Genomic DNA, 22,482 nt, shown 5'->3' on the forward strand with positions numbered 1-22,482 from the left:
GCCATCCTCTCCACACTTCCCTGGGAGGAAGCCCCATTGGCTGTAATGGGACTTGCTTCCGAGTAGAGAGGCAGAGGATTTTGCAGCCAGACTCCTCCCCCTGAGCTCAGCCGGGGCCCCCAAGGCGCTCCACTCTCTTTGCCCCGCACATGGCGGGGGAGGAGTTCGAAATACGACCGGAAGTGGGTGCCGCGCGGAGGGACCTCCTGGACGGCCCGCCCCTCGAGCGGCCGCGGTCGGACTTCCGGTGCCTCCCGCCCTTCCCAAGATGGTGGCTGCGGCTGTTCTTCAAAGCGGGGCGGGCGGGAAGGGGCGAGGGGCGCTGCCTGCGCTGCCGCTGCGGTGTTGGGTGGCGGCTGTGGCTGCCCTTTCCCTGGCCTCGGCTTCCCAGGAGCCCTACGCGGAGAGCCGGGTGCGAGCGCTGAGCGGCTCCAACTGGAGTCTCCTGCTGGAGGGCCAGTGGATGGTGGAGTTGTGAGTGGCCGGCAGTGGGGAGCGGCGGCCCTTCAGGGGTCGGGGGGGCGGCGCCGGGCGGGCGGGCGGGCAGGGCTTGGGGTCCCCCCTGCAGCCCTGGGCTGGCTGGCTGGCTGGCTGGCTGCGTCCCTCCTTGCCTGCACTGGGATCTCTGGGTGTGGGTAGTCCTGTGACACGCCTGTGCTCATTCATTGGCTGTGTCACTGGTTCCCCAACCTGGGGTACGTGTACCCCCGGGGGTAACTGACTTGTAAGCCCTCCCCTTAGGGGGCAACTTACCCGGACCTTAAGGGCACTGACCTAACCAGGTCTACTCAGCAGTAACTCCTGTTTTGTTCAATGGGGCTTACGCTCTGGAAGGTGTGGTTAAGATTGCAGCCTTAAGGTCTTCGTTTCTCAAACTGTGGGTCAGGACCCACTGGGTGGATCGTGAGCCAGTTTCAGGAGGGTTCCCATTTTGTTTCAATATTTTAAATATATTGGGCTTGATGCTATTATGGTATGTGGCTGCATTTGGGGAAATGTGACATATCTGTAGTTTTAACAGGCTGCTACATATTTGCTTTAAACAATGATAGTCAGTGGGGTTTACTCCTGGGTAAGTGTAGCTAGGATTGCAGCCTAGAATTGTGAAAAAAATTTTTCTAGTTGTTGGTGTCAACACTTCTGGTGGGTCCTGACAAGCTCTCATTCTAAAAAGTGGGTCCCAGTGCTAAAAGTTTGAGAACCACTGCTTTAGAGGTGCGTGAAAGAGCTGAATAATTCCGGAAAAAGACAGGTCTTGTGGGGCTGGCAAGGCAGGCAATAAGGCAGCTCCCTGGCTGGGAAAGCCCCACCAACTGCTAGTTCCTTTTCATCAATTCCTGTATTATCAGATATGGATCAGATACAAACATATCATAACGTATGGTTGGAATCATACAAACTTGAGAGAACAGAAACTATACCAATTACAAAAAATTTGCTGATATCGGGTATAGTTTATGGAAAAGGGCTGCCAAGGGCTATGCAAGTGAAAAAACTTTGGGAACCACAGGGCTATGATGATGCTAAGGCCTCTTGACCTCACTTTGTGTGGAAAGAAGTCTTAATAACTCTTTTAGCTGTTCATGTGTAAATATATTCATATGTATATAAGGCAATTTTGTTACCTGATTCTTGTATAAAATGTTCTGCAGGGCTAGATATGCTTTTCTTTAAAAGTTAGAAACTGTATTGCTTTTGATCATTTCTGTAATGCTCTAGTGCAGTTGCTCCCAAACTTTTTAGCAGCAGGAGCCACTTTTAAAAATAACACTCTATTGCAGTGACTTTCATTTGCTGTGAATGGTCCACAGGTGTGCCATGGGAGATGGGGAGGGTAGTTTATTAGTAGGGCCACTGGGGGATGTGAGCCCCTGCGGCAGCATGTTGTACCTTATCAATTGTTAAAAAAACTGATGGTGTGCCTTGACAATTTTTCATTTTATGGCACACTGAGGAGGTGCTAAAAGGTAGAAAATCACTGCTCTATTGGGACCCACCTAGGTTTATAATACTTAAGTAAAAATATTATTCTTTTCTAGATTTCCTATTTACAAGTACATAAGAACAGCCCCACTGGATCAGGCCGTAGGCCCATCTAGTCCAGCTTCCTGTATCTCACAGCGGCCCACCAAATGCCCCAGGGAGCACACCAGATAACAAGATACCTCATTCTGGTGCCCTCCCTTGCATCTGGCATTCTGGCATAGCCCAAAATCAGGAGGTTGCACATACACATCATGGCTTGTACCCCGTAATGGATTTTTCCTCCAGAAACTTGTCCAATCCCTTTTTAAAGGCGTCCAGGCCAGATGCCGTCACCACATCCTGTGGCAAGGAGTTCCACAGACCAACCACACGCTGTGTAAAAAAATATTTTCTCTTGTCTGTTCTAACTCTCCCAACACTCAGTTTTAGTGGATGTCCCCTGGTTCTGGTGTTATGTGAGAGTGTAAAGAGCATCTCCCTATCCACTCTCCATCCCTTGCATAATTTTGTATGTCTCAGTCATGTCCCCCCTCAGGCGTCTCTTTTCTAGGCTGAAGAGGCCCAAATGCCGTAACCTTTCCTCATAAGGAAGGTGCCCCAGCACAGTAATCATCTTAGTCGCTCTTTTGCACCTTTTCCATTTCCACTATGTCTTTTTTGAGATGCAGCGACCAGAACTGGACACAATATGCTAGATGTGGCCTTACCATCGATTTGTACAACGGCAGTATAATACTGTATTAGCCGTTTTGTTCTCAATACCTTTTCTAATGATCCCAAGCATAGAATTGGCCTTCTTTACTGCCACCGCACATTGGGTCGACACTTTCATTGACCTGTCCACCACCACCCCAAGATCTCTCTCCTGATCTGTCACAGACAGCTCAGAACCTATCAGCCTGTATGTGAAGTTTTGATTTTTTGTCCCAATGTGCATGACTTTACACTTACTGACACTGAAGTGCATCTGCCATTTTGCTGTAATAATAACCAGAAAAAGATGCTCCTGAAAAAGGTGCTTTTCCTATATTTACGCATGCTTGCAAACTGCAAGAGCTCTTCGCAGGGCAGTTCTGATATTTTAAAAACCTCAGGTCTTGAGGCAATTAGTTATCTGATCCTTCCATCGCCTTTGTTTTTATTGAAGGCTCTGCTCAGCTACTATGGGACCTACCAAAAATCAGGTCATGACCCACCAGTGGGTCCCGACGCACAGTTTGGGAACCACTGCTCTCGTGCAGAACTTGGGGTTGTGAAACTGGCAAGTTAATAGCTGGCAAGGAAAATGTATTGAGCCTTATGGAAAGTGAAACTGTGCATTTACTTATAAGTAGGTGACCATGCCGTGGCTTTTACGAAAGGCCAGGCAAAGGGGAACACAAGGCCACCAGAATGGCTCAACAAACATTCCATATGCCCCCCCCCCCGCCACATTGTAAAAAGGATAAAAACAGAGGCTTGGGTGGCTGGTAAAGTGTAACTTTTATTATTTAATCTCATAAAGCTAAGCGGGTCCTGGTACTAAAAAGTTTGGGAACCACTGCTCTAGTGTTTAAAGCACACCCCAGTAAGGCAGGGAGGGTAGTATCCCTTTTTTAATAAGGGGGCTGAGAGCCAGATTAAAGATGAATATGTTATTGTTTGAATTGTATCTACATGTCTGTTGCAGCTGCATATAAGGGGTGTGTGAGTCAGTTAACTTCTCATGCTGGAGTGTGTGGGAAGGGAATGAACCTGGCCTCTCGCATGCCTTATCTTGTTGTGCTCTGTTGTCTTAACCAGTTTTTTGTTGTGTTAACCAGTTTTCTTAATCTATCACAGTGGTTCCCAACCCTCTTGCACTTGCGTACTACTTGACAGCCTACTTCCATAAATTGTACCAGTAGCATTAGGAAAAACATTTTTAATTCATGTAGTGGCTATTTCAGATTTGTTGTAATTGTAAATAAATGACCCACTAATGGAATTTAAAAGCAATGGAATAATGAGGTGGTTATTGCATCTTATTATTAATCCAGTCCTGAGAAATTCTTGGTGATTGATCACTTTGCACATTGTTTTAGCCTTTTTACTGTACTGGTTTTCAACTATTGATCCATATTTAAAACGTATGATGCCAAACTACTGTACATAGAGAAGACTCAGAAGAACTCACTAATTGAACACTGCTCAGAAGAACTCACTAATTGAACACTGCTCATTGGACTGACTGAGGTGTCTGCTTTTACACACACACACACACACACACACACACACAGAGGTACCAGTGCTATGGCACTCAAATGTTCATGAAGCGGAGGAGAGTGAGGGCTGAGCCTGTGAAGGGGCATGCTACTGAGCACATGTACTATAGTGGCATGTTCACAACACACTCACCATTTGCCAAAATAAAGCGAGGGAATGTGGGCTTTTCTCAAAGTTAAATAACAGAGAAAACCCTCTCTACCACATATAATTTTGAATTAATTTCACACCTTTTGATCTGTGTGTTATCTCTCACAGCTGACATGTACCTTTTGTACCATTCAGTTTTTTTCTTGTACCCTCAAAAGTCCTGTTGCATATCCCTGAGGTTATGTGTGCCCTCGGTTGGAACCACTGGTCTGTTGCCTATGAAGTATTGAAACTGTGCTGGGACAAAACCACTTAAAGCAGCAGAACACAGCAAGGGAGAGTTGAGTCCACACACAGGGAGATCAGGGGTCTCAATGCATGGATGAGATGGTGGTGTAGGGAGGAGGGGTTTAGATTTGTTAGGCACTGGGGAACATTTTGGGACAAGCGGGGCCTGTACAAGAGGGATGGGCTTCACTTGAACCAGAATGGAACCAGACTGCTGGCGCATAACATTGAAAAGGTGGCAAAGCAGCTTTTAAACTGACCCCTGGGGGAAGGCCAACAGGAGCCGAGGGGCATCCTATGGGACGAGGATGGGGAGGTTAGAGAACAACAAGGTAAAGACAGTGTAGGAGAAGAAATTGGGAATGGTAGCGTGATGGGATGTGATAGATGGTTTGGCACAATGAGAGGATGCAGGGATAAAGGAGCTAATAAGCAGCCCATCTTGGGGCATTCCGTGTACAAATGCTTTTATGCAAATGCCTGAAGTCTCCGAGCAAATATGGGAGAACTGGAATGTCTGGTGACAAGGGAAAACATTGACACAGTGGGCATAACGGAAACCTGGTGGAATGCGGAGAATCAGTGGGATACCGCAGTCCCGGGCTGTAAACTCTACAGGGGGGACAGGGAGGGGCAAGTTGGAGGTTGGGTGGCCGTTTACGTTAAGGAAGGGATAGAATCCAGCAAAGTCGAGATTGAAGGTGGGTCTGACTTCACCGTAGAATCTCTGTGGGTTAAATTACCAGGCCTGAGGAGCGATGTAAAAATGGGGGCATACTTTTGTCCTCCAGACCAGAAATCGGAAAGGGACCTTGAAATGAGGAAACAGATCAGGGGGGTGACAAGGAGGGACAGGGTTGTAATCATGGGGGACTTCAATTATCCTCATATTGACTGGGTCAATTTGTGTTCTGGTCATGAAAAGGAGACCAGATTCCTTGATATGCTAAATGACTGTGCCTTAGAGCAGCTAGTCATGGAGCCCACCAGAGGACAAGTGACTCTGGATTTAATATTGTGCGGTACTCAGTACCTGGTTAGAGATGTCAATGTTACTGAGCAGTTGGGGAACAGTGATCATGCTGCGATCCGTTTTGACATGCACGTTGGGGCAAATCTCTCACAAAACCCTTGACTTCTGACGAGCGGACTTCCCTCAAATGAGGAGGTTGGTTAGAAGGAGGTTGAAAGGGAAGGTAAAAAGAGTCCAATCTCTCCAGAGTGCATGGAGGCTGCTTAAAACAACAGTAATAGAGGTGCAGCAGAAAGAAGGGCTCCACTAAATCCAGGAGGGTGCCTGCATGGCTAACCAGACAAGTTAGAGAGGCCATAAAGGTCAAGGAAGCTTCCTTCCGTAAATGGAAGTCTTGCCCTAATGAAGAGAATAACAAGCAACATAAACTGTGGCAAAAGAAATGTAAGAAGGTGATACGGGAGACCAAGAGAGACTTCTGAGTAAACATGCCTAGGGTTGTGCTGTAAGGCTGGCAACTTGGGAAAGTGTTAGAAATTCAAGGTTATTCCATTACTCTGCCTAGGATAGTAGGCTTAGGGAATTTCAGTGTTATGTTGGTAGAATAAATATCCCACTTGCTGTCCTCAAGGTTCTTCTGACTGTAGAAATGATTCAATTTTAAATGTTGGCAATGTTAAAGGTACCATTTGGAATAGTTGATATGGCGCTGCAGATACTTAATTGTCTGACAGCACAATCTTAACATTAACATTATTATTAACAGTATTTATATACTGCTTTTCAACTAAAAGTTCACAAAGCGGTTTACAGAGAATCAAATAACTAAATGGCTCTTAATCTTATTAAGTCCCTTTAAATGCAATGATACTACTGTTTAAGTGTATATGATTGTAGTCTGAGGGAGGAGATGTTACTGTTTAGCTGCATTGGTACCTTGTGCATGTGATACATTGCCATTTGTGGGGGCATGGAAACTTCCTGCCAATCTTTAATGTTGGTGGCTCAGATCAAAGTAGTGAGTTGTAATCCGAAAGGATTACCGTATATTCCAGTGCTCCTATGCAGCTGGTTTCCTACTGTATTGCTTTTCAATCATAAATATCCAAAATCAATTTAAAATTGTAAAAACTTTGGGTTTGGCAAATGGGGGGGGGGTGTTTCCCAAACACATTGCGTACAAGCAATAGCACAAAGAAACATAGGTCCCTGTGGTGATGCAGAGACGCTTGAAGTTGCATGTTCATCTGGATCCTTTGAAAACAGATTAAGTGGTTTTGCCTGTTGAAGGCAGAGGGCTTTTTGATGTTCTGGACCCCTAGTTGTGGCTGAATGAGGGTGTGAAACAAAAGGAAAAAACAAACAGCAATTATTGCCAGGACCAAGCCAGACATTTTATGTGTTTTCTGTGGAATTCGTTTGCTGGTCTTTTGCACTCTGTGCATGCTCTGATTCCAGAGGCACAGGGATCAGGATATTGCTTCTTTTATTCTTTGTGCAGTGTAACCTGAAGTTAAAGCATTTTTAAGGACCAAAAATAGTTGGTGTAGCTTTTCTAGCTTATTTAGAACACAGTTGTCTTTGTCTCTTGTGAGGCACACAGATTTGATACACAGGTGTATCAGAATAAGCCTGTGTAACCGAATGTTAAAAAGACTTAAAGTTGTGATTCCACTGGTAAGTACTGGTTGGTGCTTATAGCACAATCCTATGCCTGTTTGTTCAGAAGACCCATCAAGCTCAAAGGGTCCCACCCTGAGGAAAGTGCAACAGGACCACATGCATGTCCTCTGGTACTCAGAGCTAGAAATTTCCTTTCAAAAGCTAGAGGGATGGTGTGTTCAGAGGGGGCAGGGACAGGCTAAGTGAAGTTAAGTTTCATAGAAGTAGAACTGTAATTATGCAGGAAACACTGGTTCTTAATAATATGTCTAACATTTGGATCTCACTGTCACTTTTCTTAGTTATGCCCCCTGGTGTCCTGCTTGTCAGCAGATGGAATCTGCGTGGGAGGCTTTTGCAAAGGATAGTGATAATCTTGAAATCAGTGTGGGCAAAGTAGATGTCACTCAGGAACCAGGTAAGGATAAACCAGACTTGTAGAAAATAGATGAGTAAATAAGACTAAATGTGTAGCATAACTTTGCAAGGTACATTCCTCACCTCTGTGCATTGTTAATGTTTAAAGCTGAAAGTCAGCATTTGTCAAAGTCCATGAACTCTACTTCTACAGCTGGCTGCTTAAGAATTTGACATCCTCCTTTCTATACTGGAAAGTGGCTGCCATTGTGTGAGCAGGATAACTTGAGTACTAGCTAATTCCATTGTGTTTAAGCTGGTGCGCAGTGTTCATGGTCATATTGACTATAAAACAAGGGAAGCGAAACCTTCGTAGCAAAAGGGGTGATGGAGGTATCTGTTTATAATGGTACAAGTGTAAATGAATTTAGACTCTGAGTTTTCTACCAGGTAATTCACTGGTGGTATACTGACCCATCTTTGTATGCAATTCAAAGGCTGTCTCCTCATTTTCACTTCACGTTTCTCCTCTTGAGTTGTGGTGATTCTACTGTTCAGACCCCTTCACATGCTGCCTGGCAGCTCCTCAGCATTTTTGTATGCTCAGTGGTATCAGACATGATCTCTGGACTCCTAGGATTTCTGAGTGTTGGAGCTACATGGCTGTGAAGGAAACAGTGTGCAATGCCTACATGCATGTTTCTGTCCCTCTGCAGGAATAGTTTGCTATTCAAGACCTTCTGAGGGCAGTTCCTACTTGGCATACTTCAAGCCCTTTCAAATGCTTCCATGCATTGTCTGAGTTATGTAATTTAGCTTAAGGATTAGTCTGCTGCTCTTGTAAATGTCTGGACTTCCCTGCTGCCAAGCTGCACATATAAACTGTGTAATGGATGAACATATCAGCAGTAACAAACAGGCTCATTCATTCATTTTGAAGGATATCGTCCATCTCTTTTGCTCACTTAGTGTTTGCAGTACGCTACAGACCAGTACCTTGTGACTTTACATCTTTTAGTTTGAGACAGTTGTCAAAACCTACATAGTTAAATCCTCCATTATAGATGCTGTTTTCAATGCTGAACAGAATGGAGTGGCTACCATGTTGTTGCTTCATACTTGCCACTAATCTGTTGCTGTTGGTGATACTATTAGGGTACACAGACCTTTGCAAAGTATGCTTGGAACCCCAAAAATCTATAACAGTGGTTCTCAAACCCTTTAGCACTGGGACCCAGTTTTTAAAATTTTAAAATATATTGGGACCTACTGGATGTGATGTCATTAACTTGAAAGGTGATGTAATGGCCGGAAGTGACATCATTAAGCAGGAAAAAAATTTTGACACCCCCAAACAACAAAATCAAATTAAGTTTACAGTAAGTATAACATTTGTTTAAAATAAAGAAGAACCCACCCAGGCAGTTGTTGATCTGTTTAAAAGTCCCCCAAACATCCCCAAGGCTGCAATCCTATCCACAATGACCCAGGAGTAAGCCCCATTGGCTATAATTGTTAAAAGCATATACAGTAGCTTGTTAAAAGTACAGACCTATAATGTTGCCCCTAATTCAGTTACATACTATAGTACCCTCAAGTCTAATATATTAAAAATAAAATACACATTGAAATGAATGGGAGTCCACCTGAAATTGTCTGGCAGCCCACCCAGTGGGTCCCAACACACAGTTGAAGAAAGACTGGTCTAGAAACAAGAACTAATAGCTAGTTCTGAAAATCTGCTCTGGATACAATACAAAATGGACCATATTATAAAATTTATTGTATTGGAAACATCAGTGCTAATTGTATTATGTGATGGTGGTTCATCTATCTAATGATTAGACTGGTTAGACTCTAATCTCTAGAAAGGCAAGCTAATGCACTTGAAATAATTATACTAAAACTCTTTGCTTCTTTAGGTGTAAGTGGTCGTTTCTTTGTTACTACACTTCCTACTATTTATCAGTAAGTATCTGACTTCACCTGCTTAAAACTGACAATTGTTTGCTGCTGTTATATGAAACCTGTGCATGATTTTAGGTTGATGGGGATGAAGATGAAGTTGGATAGTGAAAATATATGAATTGATGAGTCAATCAGTTTTGAAAACTTTATGGTGGCTTGGGAAACTTTACCAACAGAATTACTGTTTCTTTTGATGGAACAATGGCTATAGTATTTGGTGGATTAGATGTCAAGATTTTTCAAGAGCAGTATAGTTCCTGCATGCAACTGGACTCATTTTCTTGGTCCATTAGTGCTACCTCAGCACAGGATTTCTTTTGCTCACAGAATGGAGAAATTGGACAGCCATTGATGCAAGCAGTGTACATTCATCTTTCAAGTCAAGGAGAATTCCTTCCTCTTGAAAGTATTATGAGATTCTTCTCCTTGAAGGGAAGGACCAATATGGTGCTTTGGTTTCCTACAGGGTTTGCTCATCTAACTTTTTGCTTAGTCAGAAGACCACTCAAGTGATCCATTCATTCTCTTGGATTGCTGATCATTACTTTAGAAGCCCATTCCCATTCTCTCGCATGTTTTATTTTTATCTTTTGCTCCTTTCCAAGTTGATTGGAAGAATGAGAACTAGGGAGAGGAATGGCAGTATGAACTTTTTGCCCTCCCTTTCCTTCTAACATCACTGTTAGATGTTGGGAGCATTGTGGTTTAAAGTTAATGCTTTTTGGAACTCTTCAGTTTGTGTAGTGTTTGTCTACAGTAGCTTGGGGTGAAGTTTACTTTCAGACAGTGTTGAAAATTATAGTTTTTAGGACTTGCTTGAATTCTGGTTTTTGCCTGCTACCGAATGTAGCCATCACACTTCTGTATTGCTGAGTAGTAGTTTTTATATGATTACAGGATCCTTCCTTCTATATAGTTATCTAGGTATTTCATTCCTAAGATGCTATCTTTTTCAGTGCAAAGGATGGAGTTTTTCGGAGATATCGTGGCTCAAGGACATTAGAAGATCTGGAAGGCTATATATTAGAGAGAAAGTGGGAAGCCGTAGAACCTGTAGCAGGATGGAAGTCTCCATCATCTATAATGTAACTATGTAACTTACCTTGCCTGATGCCAGAACTTGATTGCTAAATATGTGGTTACTGCCAAAAATAGTAACCAAGTGTGTTATTCGCTCTTCAAATTTTTAATGTCCAGGATAATTTGTTTCCTGATATCGTGGTGTTGTGCAGTCTAACTGCTTCACATCATTGACTATCACTAGTGGAAAATGCACAGTGCTGTGGCATCAGGAAACAATTTATCCTAGATGTTAAGACCTTCTAAAGCTTCTGTTTGTCCCTGGAGGGAAGCTGCCATTGACACAATGGCATCATCTCTTCCAGGACAAATAGCAGCTGGTGCCAGAGGTACAGTCAGTCTTGGTATCTGTGCAGTCCATTCCCATGGATTTGTTTATCCATGGTATGTGTGTGCTTACTTTGCACCATTCGTAGTCTGGTCTCATCTATCCACAGCCATTCTGAAGCCTCAAGGCCATTCTAAATCAATCCCAGGATCTTGTGACAGCCATTTTGAATTGGAAGGTATACGTGTCAATTTGATCAGTGATTCCATATCCGCTGATTCAGTATCTGTTTGGTTTTCCAGGCACTTCACTGCTCCGGATACCAAAAATTGACTGTATTTTTCATCAGTGGTACAATGTGGATCCTACACTGCAATTTGGATCTATCATTTTTAAACAATGAAAGCACAATGACACTACATGTTGCTTATAGTTTTGAAACAGTCTGTGGTAGTATATGTGGAATAGATTAAAGTACAGCACAAAACTTATGAACAGTGGCAAATAAAATTGCATCAAAGTTGTTCATTGAGCTGTTTCAATTTAAAATTGGAGAAGTGGATTGTGAATTCTGCTGTTGCATGAAGCATAAAATCTACCTAGTAGATGAGGTTCTGCAAAAGAGTGGATGATTAACACACAACTTTATATAATTAGAATAAATCTTGGTTTTTTAATGGTAACAAAAATGCATCTTAAATGTCAGAACTTTCTACAATTGGTGGTTCTCTGATAATTCAATTGTACTGTAGAGGTTCTTGTGACTCAGTGATGCCAAATTAGCATAGCAGATCAACACGCATGTAAAATACTGCACTATTGCTACAGAATCTTTGCTGTGGATACAGCAAGTGTTCTAAATCAAATTATTGAAACTGCATGATTTTTCCTTATTAGGATGCATGGAATGTCAGGACTTTTCCATTTATCTGGGTGGATCAGGGTGAGTAAAGAAAATAATGCTTAGTAAGTGATAAAGGGCTAGCAGATCATTCTATTTAGCAAGAAAGTTCTGAGGCTAGCATTGTACTTAAATTAAGGCATAGGTGAGTCAAATTCTGATGGCATGTGACATAGCCCATGAATCCGTGGAGGAGCTTCATGCTGCTCATAATGAGACACTGAATTTTGAATTTGATCAATACCTCAACTACCTCATGAGCTTCATAACTAAGGCATGATTTGGGTTGTATATCCAACTTTATTTCTTTAACTTTAGCTCCTAAACCATACTGTCAAAACAGAAAAATGTTTTTATGCTCCAAAAGCATACCTTGCAGAAAAACTTTATTAGCTACTTAATGGATGAAACTAATTTTAGTTTAATGTTGTATGCTGGAGGCTGGAACACACAGCAGTAGCCTTACTTAGAATTGAAATAGTATCAACTTCTGATTGAACACTGTGTGGTTAAAATGAATTCACAATTATTTTGGCTTCAGAATAGTTGCAGATGAAGCTGCAAAGGGTAAAATATCAGTGATATTAATGTGTGTAGATAGCTGCAGTTAGGAAGCCAGGGCACTATGTCTGTAAAAGGAAACCTGTCATCTCTATATATAAACATACACATGTTCGTAAAAGGAAACCTGCCATCTGTGTGCCTTTGTGTAAAGTAACATTAAGAATATAGATGTGTTGAATGTTTATCTGTAAAAAGATTGCCATATAAGATTCTAATTGTCATCTCAAAATTGCCTGTTATGGAATTGTATCTGACACACTCCAAAGTTCTTCTATTAGCCTATTTGAAAAAGGTTGAGAGTGTGCTTCTTGTTAAGGTGTAAAGTGGTGAATCATTATTTCTGGATATGGTAGTTTTATTTTGAAGGGGCTGTCATTGTGTAATTTTGATCTTATGTTCAGATATTTGGGCAAAGTGTTGACTTGTGCATGATAAATCACTTTTAGATAAATTCATTTTCCTATTGTGATTGAATGGCTGGGCTGTAGAACAGCAGGTGAGGGCAAGTATAAAGCAGCACCTCCTTTAATGTCTGTATATGAACAGTGAGTTGGGCTGTTACCACTGTTTTGACATTTGATCTCGTACATCTCCTGCTAGCTGAGAAATAATACTTTTCAGTACTTAAATAGCACCACGCATTGTCAGAGTAAAGGGAAAATGTGCTCCAGCATACATGAATGTACAGTTGTGTGTCGCTTAGCGACAGGAATGTGGACTGGCACCCCCATCATCAGGCGAGGCTTAACGCTATGCAAAGCCTTCAAAGTTGAGGGGAAGCTTCAGAAGAAGAAACTGGAAGTCATGTCTCTTGTGCAATTTGGGTGTTCTGGGCCTTGCAGAGGCAGTGGCAGATTGAAAAGTCACTGAAGCAGGAGGAGGCAGTTGGTGGTGGCTGCAACCAAGGCTTTTGAGGGCCATCAAAAAGGGCCTTGCTGGGTCACATTTGGCCCATGTTTTGGACCATTCTGCCCAAGTCTCTGCTTATCACTTTTGTATTTTTAGAGCATAGGGAGATGAAGGCTAAAGGCTAGAGAAACTAGAATTGCACATGTTTGCAGTCCTAACTGATACCCTGTCTAATTTGGACTGATTTTTAACTCTACATTTTTGGCATAGGAAGTTAAAGTTCTGTAGAGTTCACTGTAGAGTTACCAAGACCTAGAGAGATGTCACTGTGTCCATAGAAACACGTGGACAATTGCTATTTTCTAAATGGAAAGCTGACTGTGTATGACTTGAGATTTTTGTGATAAATATAGATATTAATGATGTGTTGCTGAAACACTGTTGAAGCTTGTCATGTGAAATGGCCTTAAACTATTTTGAGTAAGAATTTGTATGCTTTTCTGTTACAAAAGATTTTTCTAAATGCATGACCATCAATTGAGTTGTCTGTGTCTCATGTCATGGATTTGGTGGTTAAGGTACTTGCAGTCCAGGTTGAATTCATACTATCTTTTTGTCCCATTTACAGCAAATCCACACCTACTTAACAGGCACTCTTGGATTTCATGTGTGGGGTTCTTATGCAGTCTTTATATTGGCCACTTTATTGATTGGTCTTGTTCTGGGCTTGGTAAGTACACAATTTTTTGTACACTTCATTCTTAGTTTTAAGGAAAAAAAATACAGGCATGTTTTTAGCTACAGTAAAATTATCTGAAGTCAACATGTCTTCAGCGTTGACTTGGTTTGAAGTAATTCATTAGTGCAGAGAAGAAATCAATTTGAGCAGGAATAAATAAATAGCCAAATGAATGCTGACTTATAATATTTGGTGTGTAGTTATTAATGTCTTAGAATGGAGTGCTTGTTTGTAACTGACTCACCCATTCATGGCTGTGGAGCGAATGTCTTAATGGTATGGTAATTCACTGAAACAAAGTATGTGGAGAACACTTGAGAGGTAGAACATTCCTCACTTGAATGAGGAGGAAGGTGATGATGGAAGAGGAACTTGGCTGGGGAGAGAACATTCTCATTGGAGAGTGGAAGATGGCATTCAGCATGGCCTATTGCTTTGAAATTAGACGAAGAGATCAGGAAAGAGCAAATGTGGATACAGACAAAAATCAAGTCTGTAGTACTTGGCAACACATGATGCTAGGCTACAATGGAGAATATGAGCCTAGCACACAAATTTGTGTTAATTTCAGACTCCTTAAAATGACAAACTGTTATAGACTTTCAGGAGACAACTGAAGAGATGCAGAGTGAATCCAGTGGTGCTTAACCCTGCACTATTTGGAAGGTTGCTTTTATACGTTCCTTTGGGAACCTTCTCTTCCCTAATATTAAGCTGTTTCTCCTTTTTTAGGCGATTGCATTTTTTCTATAAAGTGAAGTCATTGAAACAAATGTGTTCTGCTCTGTAAAAACTAATGCTTTTGCAGTATGAAAGTTTCATTACTGTTGAGGGGACTACTAAAAAAGTGAGCTGAATGGAGGCTAAAACTAGTTAATCTCTTGTGTTTAGAATTTTCTTGCTTACCAATTGCCAGGTATGCGAGAGTAAGCTTGGTGTCTCATTCTTACTCATAGTGAAACACTTTGACGTGAACTTGGTGAACAGATAAACTTTCAAGTATAGTGAGATACAGAAAGTCTTTAGTCATTGAGTCCCGAAGCAAAATCTGGGATCTATTCCAACATTAGGAGGAATAACCATGTTCTGGCCTCTTGTGGAAATATTTGATTCTGGGTGATGCATCAAGGTGGCCAGTGTCTAACCAGACCAATTGTATCAAGCTTGTTGAAGCTTCCTGGGTGAGAAGCTTCCTGGGTGAACCAATTCTTGGCTGGTTTCATGCCTGGTATTCTTAAAACTTCAAGAAGTAATTAAACTCTTCTATAAATTGGTTTGTAATAGTAATACATAGCATTATATGATGCTTTTGAGCATTTGTGGTACTTGACATCCTTTAACTGTAATCCCTACAACTCTGCAAAGTTAGTAGTATGAGCTACCTATTTCGCATAACAGATATGATTCTAACAGAGGTCCTTATAAAACATTAATGCTAAAGGTTGTTGGTTTCAGATACTGGTTTTGCTTTCTGACTGCATTTGGCCACCCAAATCCAAACCAGAAGAATCAGGTGAGTTCATAAGCAAGAACTGATGCTCCGCCTAGGAGGTTTTTTCTTTGAGATGGAATCGATGATGACAAGCAACCTGATTTTCAGATGATTTTGCAAAGTTTGTTTTGAAAGCTGGACAGGTCATCTTTCATTGGTGGTTGAATTTGTGTATCTAAGCTATTTGATTAGAGCATCACCTGGCCATATTTTTCATCATGCTTGTATCTTATGAACTAGGTAACTTCTCATTGTATCATGCAAGTAATACCAGGTTCATATGGTGTGCATGTGTGTTTGTGCACCACTTTAACTTAGCAACCATACCCAGATATGCAGAAGAAAAACATCCCTCTGGTACAGTAGCAGCCACAGAGGCTGATGACAACTGCAGCACTTGAAATAACTGGGAACCTAATATCTGAGACAGTGTGATTCTTTGCATATCAACACACATGGGGTAATGTCATCTCTTCTTAATACTATAGTTTCTAGAATTGTGTGGGAGTACAGTGTACACTGTGAAAACTGCTCAGGGTCAGCAACTTTCATTTGCATAGGAGCCAGATGTGCATGAGGGGAGGGCCTGAGTGAGGCAGGCCTGATGATGTTCCACTGTTACCCAGGTGGAGTCCAGGGACTCACAATGGCCACTACTAGTTGAGACCACCATCCACTCTCTGGTTGTTTTGGCTACTGCCTGGCTGCCCCACATCTGTTTTGCTACCATTCCAAGCTTCCTGTGCTGGTGAAGATCAGTTGGTGTCTCATCCACTCCCTCCCTCACCCCCACCATGCACTTCCAGCTGAGTCTGCCCAGGCTCCTCTTCCTCCAATTTGCAAGGAAGGTGAGACAGCTGACCCAGACAGGAAGGAAACTAGGAGTTGCCTACTTCTGTAGTAAAATTGTGACAAAACACTTCTATAACAAGTTATTCTGTTTGCTTTTCTCAATCCTTTGTACCACTAGAATTTATGGACCAAGGCAATGGTACACTGGAAGAAGGGGAGACATTAGAACAAATGACAGGAGAACCAGTAACAGGAAAGGAATTGTCTGATGGAGAAGATGAGGAAGATGGAGAAGATGAGGAAGATGGAGAAGATGAGTCTGGGGACAACTCCTTGAATGACTCTGCAGTTGAAGGATCTGCAACAGAAGATGACTTGGAGAACCAGGCATCTGACCAAGTTGAGCAAAGTTCTGTAAGGCAACGTAAAAGCCCCGCAGATGCTGATGGATTATAGTGCAATTGGTTATGTCCTTGGACTGTCTGGACCAAAGAAGCATCAGGGGACCCTCCTGGACTGCAGCTGAAGCCAAAAGCTTGACCTGTGAACTGTTTTAAGTAAACCCATGCTTTGCACCAGTAGGCTATTTCTGTGGTTTTGGGCCAATGTTTTCTAATGTTTGTTCTGGAGGAAAATTCTTCTTTTGAGCATATAGCCATGACAATCAAATGCACAATTTTATTTTATACTGCAGGCGCAATAGAAATGGTTGAGAGGCTTTTCCTTAAAGGGGTGTCATAAGCTAGGAGTTACATGTGTAAACGTTCTGTGTTCCCATATTGTGTTTGTGCTTTGCTGCAAGCCAGTTAAAGAATTGGAAGTCATCTAGTAAAAAGTTATCACATCTCTTTAGCAGACCTAAGTTTGCAGATGTTACCAGTTTCATTGAATATATGAACACATGCATGCTGTATCATTATGTTTGTCAGCTGTTGAGCTTACATGTATTGCAGTGTAGGCTTGTAGCATTAGGTGCAGACCCTAGTATGAATTAAGTATAAGCAATAAGATTTCACTTCAGGTATGCTGACGTATTCAATAAGCATTTTTTAAAACATGCACGTCTTTGTTTTTCTATATTAGTGTATAGTTTCCATCCTAATTTGCTAACCATACATGAGGCTGTTCAAGACAGCTTTAATAATGTTGAGATGTTCAATGTGCATTCCTATGTAAGGTGGACCACCACATAGCAGAATTAGAAAACAAAATGTTTTCTGTTTATCTTAAAATATGTTGTCTGATTCCTGGATTAAGTTTATTCCTACTGACCAAACTATTAGGTCTCAGACAATTTAAGGTGTTGAAATGGTCGAAGCATGAAGGGTGTTTGAAACTATTTTAATGGTGCTCATTCTCTTATTTAACAGAGCCATTTGTAAATGGTTAAGCAAGTTTGCTAACTTTGCCATACATCCCATATATGGATCAATATATTATAATGACATAATTTGAGCATAATGGTGGCTGTTGGCATTGCAGGTAAATGCTGTCTGTGGTATGGTATTGGTATGAATGAAGCTTACAGGGTGGAATGAGTTCAAAGCTATTAATGACGCCATACATTTAGTGACAGTGTAATTGGCTAGCTGGGGGACAGGGTGTCCAGACCCAAGAATGAATGGCAGTTTGTTATTGGACATAGCCTTCAATTTCCATAGTTAAGGTTGTTTCACTAAACAAATGATAGGTTGTCAAGCCCAGCTTCCCATAGTCAAATGGAATGGCTGTAATATTTTGCGTAATGTTGAAGCTCTTCTTGTGGCTTTTATAAGCAGAGGACATTAAATGAAGGTTCTTGGTGGTACTTTCTCTGCATTAAACTATGGCAACTTCATAAGCTCTGTACCAGGTCTTCATTTGGTTCTGCACAAATAGGCTTAAAGCAAGTTGAAAAATTACTTGCATCTTACCACTTTTCAAGTTGTGATAAGTCCAGTGTGTCCTGCCTATAGGTGCTAGTGCACTCAAGTGCATTGGATGAATTTGAAATAACTAGTGTATTCCTGGTAGAATATGGTATTCCTAGTAGTATAGTACCCTAGCAGTAGGGTGTTCCTATGTCACCTACACCTATGGCAAAAATACTGATACATGGGTTGATGTGACTTGAAAATATTAACAACTCCAGTTTAAGCACAGCATGATTGAGAAGTCTACATTTAAAGACTTATTATTGTTTCAATTGAACAGCTAGATTGTATACTAAGTGTACATTTTGCATTACTAAAAGTGCCAAGAATACTCTTAATTTTTCTGTAATTATATCAATAAAATGCCTTAGCAGTGTGACCAAGCTTATTTTAAGGTACAAAACAATATTTGGCCATTGCAGGTTGACCTTTCAATCTTTGTAATGAAAGATAGAACATAGCTATTGGGCTGCCATCTATTTGTTGTGTGTGGAATCTATCTTAATTGCAGCCTTTACTCTTAGTTCAGTGCTGTGTGTACATGAACAAAGTTCATATCTTGCAAGACCACTCATGCATGTGCATGTGTGGATAATTATTAAAAACTTTTGGAGGAAAAGTGTTCTTGACCTGCAGGTATTAGACAGTACTGGAACTGTTAAGTACTCAATAGATTGCAATCTAATCTTGAAAGTCAGGTTTAATTGAAGGTGATCTTGTTCCAAATAAACTAGTCCAGAAGTAAGCTGCCATGTTCTTAACAGGTCAGTCCTCAGCACTTTGTAGTATTCGTTGCCATCCTCATGAATACATTCTTATTTTTGTTGCACTATTGGAGTTGTAGCATTGGCCTCATGAATATTCCATAAAAGGAAATTCCGTTCATTGGGTCTTCAACTCAGTTAAAATTTATTGCTCAGTTTAGCTTGCTGTCAAGATATGGATATGAGGGTTATGGTACTGATTAGACTGGCTTAGAATATACAAGGACACTTACAGATGTCTAAACTTGAGTACTGAAGTAGCCTATCTTAGCACACCAAAAAGGGAGTTAAGTGCTCTTGAAACAATCAACAACTATGTGTAAATAAACTTGGGTCCATGGGGTTGCATCAAGAGTTTACCTTGCATGGATGCCCAACTATTTAATGGTGCCAAGTTTCCAAAAGGTGGAGGAGAACAATTTCAAAATGATTCCTAAAAAGGTTTGCACTGGATAAGCAAATAAGTATGCTCGTACTCGGTTGTTGCTTTGAAACAAATATTGCTGGAAAAATGCAATATTGTGCTTCTGATTGTTTAGTCTAAATGATTGCTTATGTGACATGATTTTTAAGTGAAATATTCAAGACTGTTTATATTAAAAATGCCACTAATGTCTATTTCCTTGCTAACTATAAAATTTTATTTATTACATTTTGTGTGTTCGACTTAATTGTGTCAAAAACATGTCATGCTGAAAACATGACAATTGATGCTTGATCAAACAATTGATGCTTGATCAAAATGTTTAATGCAATATGGGCAACATTATGTTCTTTGTAGCAGACCTAGACAGTGTCCACCAGAATAACTTAGAGCAATATATTATAGTAGATTGAACCCTTTTCAGTTGTGTAGTTCTGTGAATAGACTGGATTTGGTTGTAAACAAAGCCTCATGGATATTATTTGATCCTTGTGGCCCAAAGTGCAGGATGGGAAACAGACTGTTGTATTTGTACTGGAGACAGACTACTTACATTGAGTTTGACTGCCTATTGAATAGTAGGCATCAGCTAATTTTTCCATAGCTAGCTATCTTAATATAACATTTATATATCGCCATTCAACAAGATGGCCTCAAGGCAGCTCACAGTAATAAAGCAACCTCCCCCAAAACCCCAAATTAACCAGTAGGACCAGCAAGTAAAAACACCTGATAAACATCAAATTCCATAAACAAGACCTGTATTAGTTTCACACAAGAATTACATGGATTTGATGGATAATTGTCTTTGATATGCTTATTAAAGACTGTATAGCAAGCCATTGTAATCACACTGAAGATGTGTACTCCAAAGTTGCTGTCCCTTGCACACCTGCTTTAGGGGAAGTCCTTTCAACTTCTTGAGATTTGCTTCCAAGTAAGCATATCTGTTGTTGGCAACCTTCAGTCTCAAAAGACTATGGTATCACATTCTGAATGGTGGTTCTAGCACAGCATCTAGTGTGGCTGAAAAGGCGGATTTGGGAATGACAATCCCTTCCACACTGGGAGCAAGTGCAGTCTGTCCCTGGTCTGTCTCCCTGGCTGTGGGCCTTCCTTCTTTGCCTCTTTGCCTCAGTCTGTTGGGCAAGTGTCTCTTCAAACTGGGAAAGGCCATGCTGCACAGCCTGCTTCCAAGCGGGCTGCTCAGAGGCCAGGGTTTCCCACTTGTTGAGGTCCATTCCTAAGTCCTTCAGATCCCTCTTGCAGATGTCTTTGTATCGCAGCTGTGGTCTACCTGTAGGGCGCTTTCCCTGCACAAGTTCTCCATAAAGGAGATCATTTGGGATCCGACCATTGCCCGACATGACCAAGCCAATGCAGGCGTCTCTGTTTCAGCAGTGTATACATGCTAGGGATTCCAGCTCGTTCCAGGACTGTTGTTTGGAACTTTGTCCTGCTAGGTGATATCGAGGATGTGTCGGAGGCAGCGCATGTGGAAAGCATTCAGCTTCTCCTATTGTGAGCGAAGAGTCAATGACTCGCTGCAGTACAGAAGTGTACTCGAGACACAAGCTCTATAGACCTGGATCTTGGTATGTTCTGTCAGCTTGTTGGACCAGACTCTTTGTGAGTCTGGAAAATGTAGCTGCTTTACCGATGCATTAGTTTAGCTCGGTATCTAGAAAAAGAGTGTCGGAGATCGTTGAGCCAAGGTACACAAAGTCATGGACAACCTCCAGCTCATGTGCAGAGATTGCAATGCAGGGAGTTGAGTCCACATCCTGAACCATGACCCGTGTTTTCTTCAGGCTGATTGTCAGTTCAAAGTCTTGGCAGGCCTTGCTAAAACAGTTCATGAGCTGCTGGAGATCTTTGGCAGAGTGGGTGGTGACAGCTGCATCATTGGCAAAGAGCAAGTCTCGCAGACATTTCAGCTGGATTTTGGACTTTGCTCTCAGTCTAGAGAGGTTGAAGAGCTTTCCGTCTGGTCTGGAGGTATTTAGGTTTGGGCTAATATCTGATTCTAACATGGAAAATGTAATACTACTACTTCACTAGGGTTTCTATGGCTTGTAACAATTGGGATGGCTTATTTTCAGGATCCCTCTAGATGTTATCCTAAACCTCATGCTGGTGTCAAGAGGTAGATAATTTTTCATCTGATGCTTTGGTTGGAAGTTGACGCCTTCATGCTTGAACTCAAAGCGGTAGGTTTAGATCCTCCTTGTAGCTGTGAACTTAGCTCATTTCATGCTATGCAATAGGAGCTGATCTCAAAATATGACACAGCTTTTGCAGTCAAGGGGCTGAGACAAAGGTGGCTATTTTATCTTAAGCTATTTTGTTCCAATTCCTTCTTGACATGCCCTTATTGTAAAAATAGCTTTTGGCTTGCACTCATGACTATTTGTTCTAGACTTTCTCTTTAAAATGCCTTTTTGTCTTGTATAACCCTCTTGACACTACTCTTCAGCATTATGGCATTTAATGAAGCCCACATAGCAGTACTAAATAACCTCCAAACATCCTGAATGGAGTTTTCCTTCTGTAATCCACCTTTTTGAGTTCTTTGTCTCAAAGTTCTACAATTAAATGGAAATAAAAAAACCTGTTCAGTTCCTGGCTCACATTACATTGGAGTTTTCACAGTACAGTATTTGGCTTAGGTTTTGCAGATGCATCAGTTCCATGAACGAATCATTTATCACAATCAGTTTATCAGTAGCTTAATTATGAGCTAGGTTCCTGACATACTATGACTGGTTTGCAGGAGTGGTGATGAGCGAGTCATGCTAGTCATCACTAGCAACTAGATGAGAAGTGCAGAGACGGCTTGCCACTGAGTGAATATTGAGTGACAGCTCCACAGATCTTCCAAGATGGACCCAAATGCTGAGAACTTAAGGATACATTGTGAAAGGACATCACTTAAGTAATAGAAGTCTGTGTTTGAAAGTGCCAAGTGCTCACAGTGACCCTAGTTTCTAATCTAGACTGACCACAGACTGACTTCATTCAAATCAAAGGTTGTGTAACAGTGTGGCCACAACTGATTAAACTGTTTCAAAAAGCTTAAACTTCAACCTCACTAATGGTGGTAATGTTTCAGCAAGTGACATGATAGA

The 22,482-nt window shown here is 41.4% G+C and overlaps 1 protein-coding gene across 1 annotated transcript; it reads left to right on the plus strand.

The window, feature by feature from the left end:
• The first annotated feature begins 268 nt into the window (after window positions 1-268).
• Window positions 269-19,580, plus strand: TMX4 (thioredoxin related transmembrane protein 4). Its single transcript, XM_066639110.1, has 8 exons — window positions 269-474; window positions 7,546-7,661; window positions 9,523-9,568; window positions 10,525-10,653; window positions 11,814-11,859; window positions 13,859-13,960; window positions 15,425-15,482; window positions 16,432-19,580. The coding sequence occupies exons 1-8, from the start codon at window positions 269-271 to the stop codon at window positions 16,707-16,709; spliced, it is 981 nt and encodes a 326-aa protein (XP_066495207.1). The 3' UTR covers window positions 16,710-19,580.
• Window positions 19,581-22,482: the final 2,902 nt, after the last annotated feature.

Source organism: Tiliqua scincoides, chromosome 1 (assembly GCF_035046505.1).
Source record: "Tiliqua scincoides isolate rTilSci1 chromosome 1, rTilSci1.hap2, whole genome shotgun sequence".
Lineage (NCBI taxonomy): Eukaryota > Metazoa > Chordata > Lepidosauria > Squamata > Scincidae > Tiliqua > Tiliqua scincoides.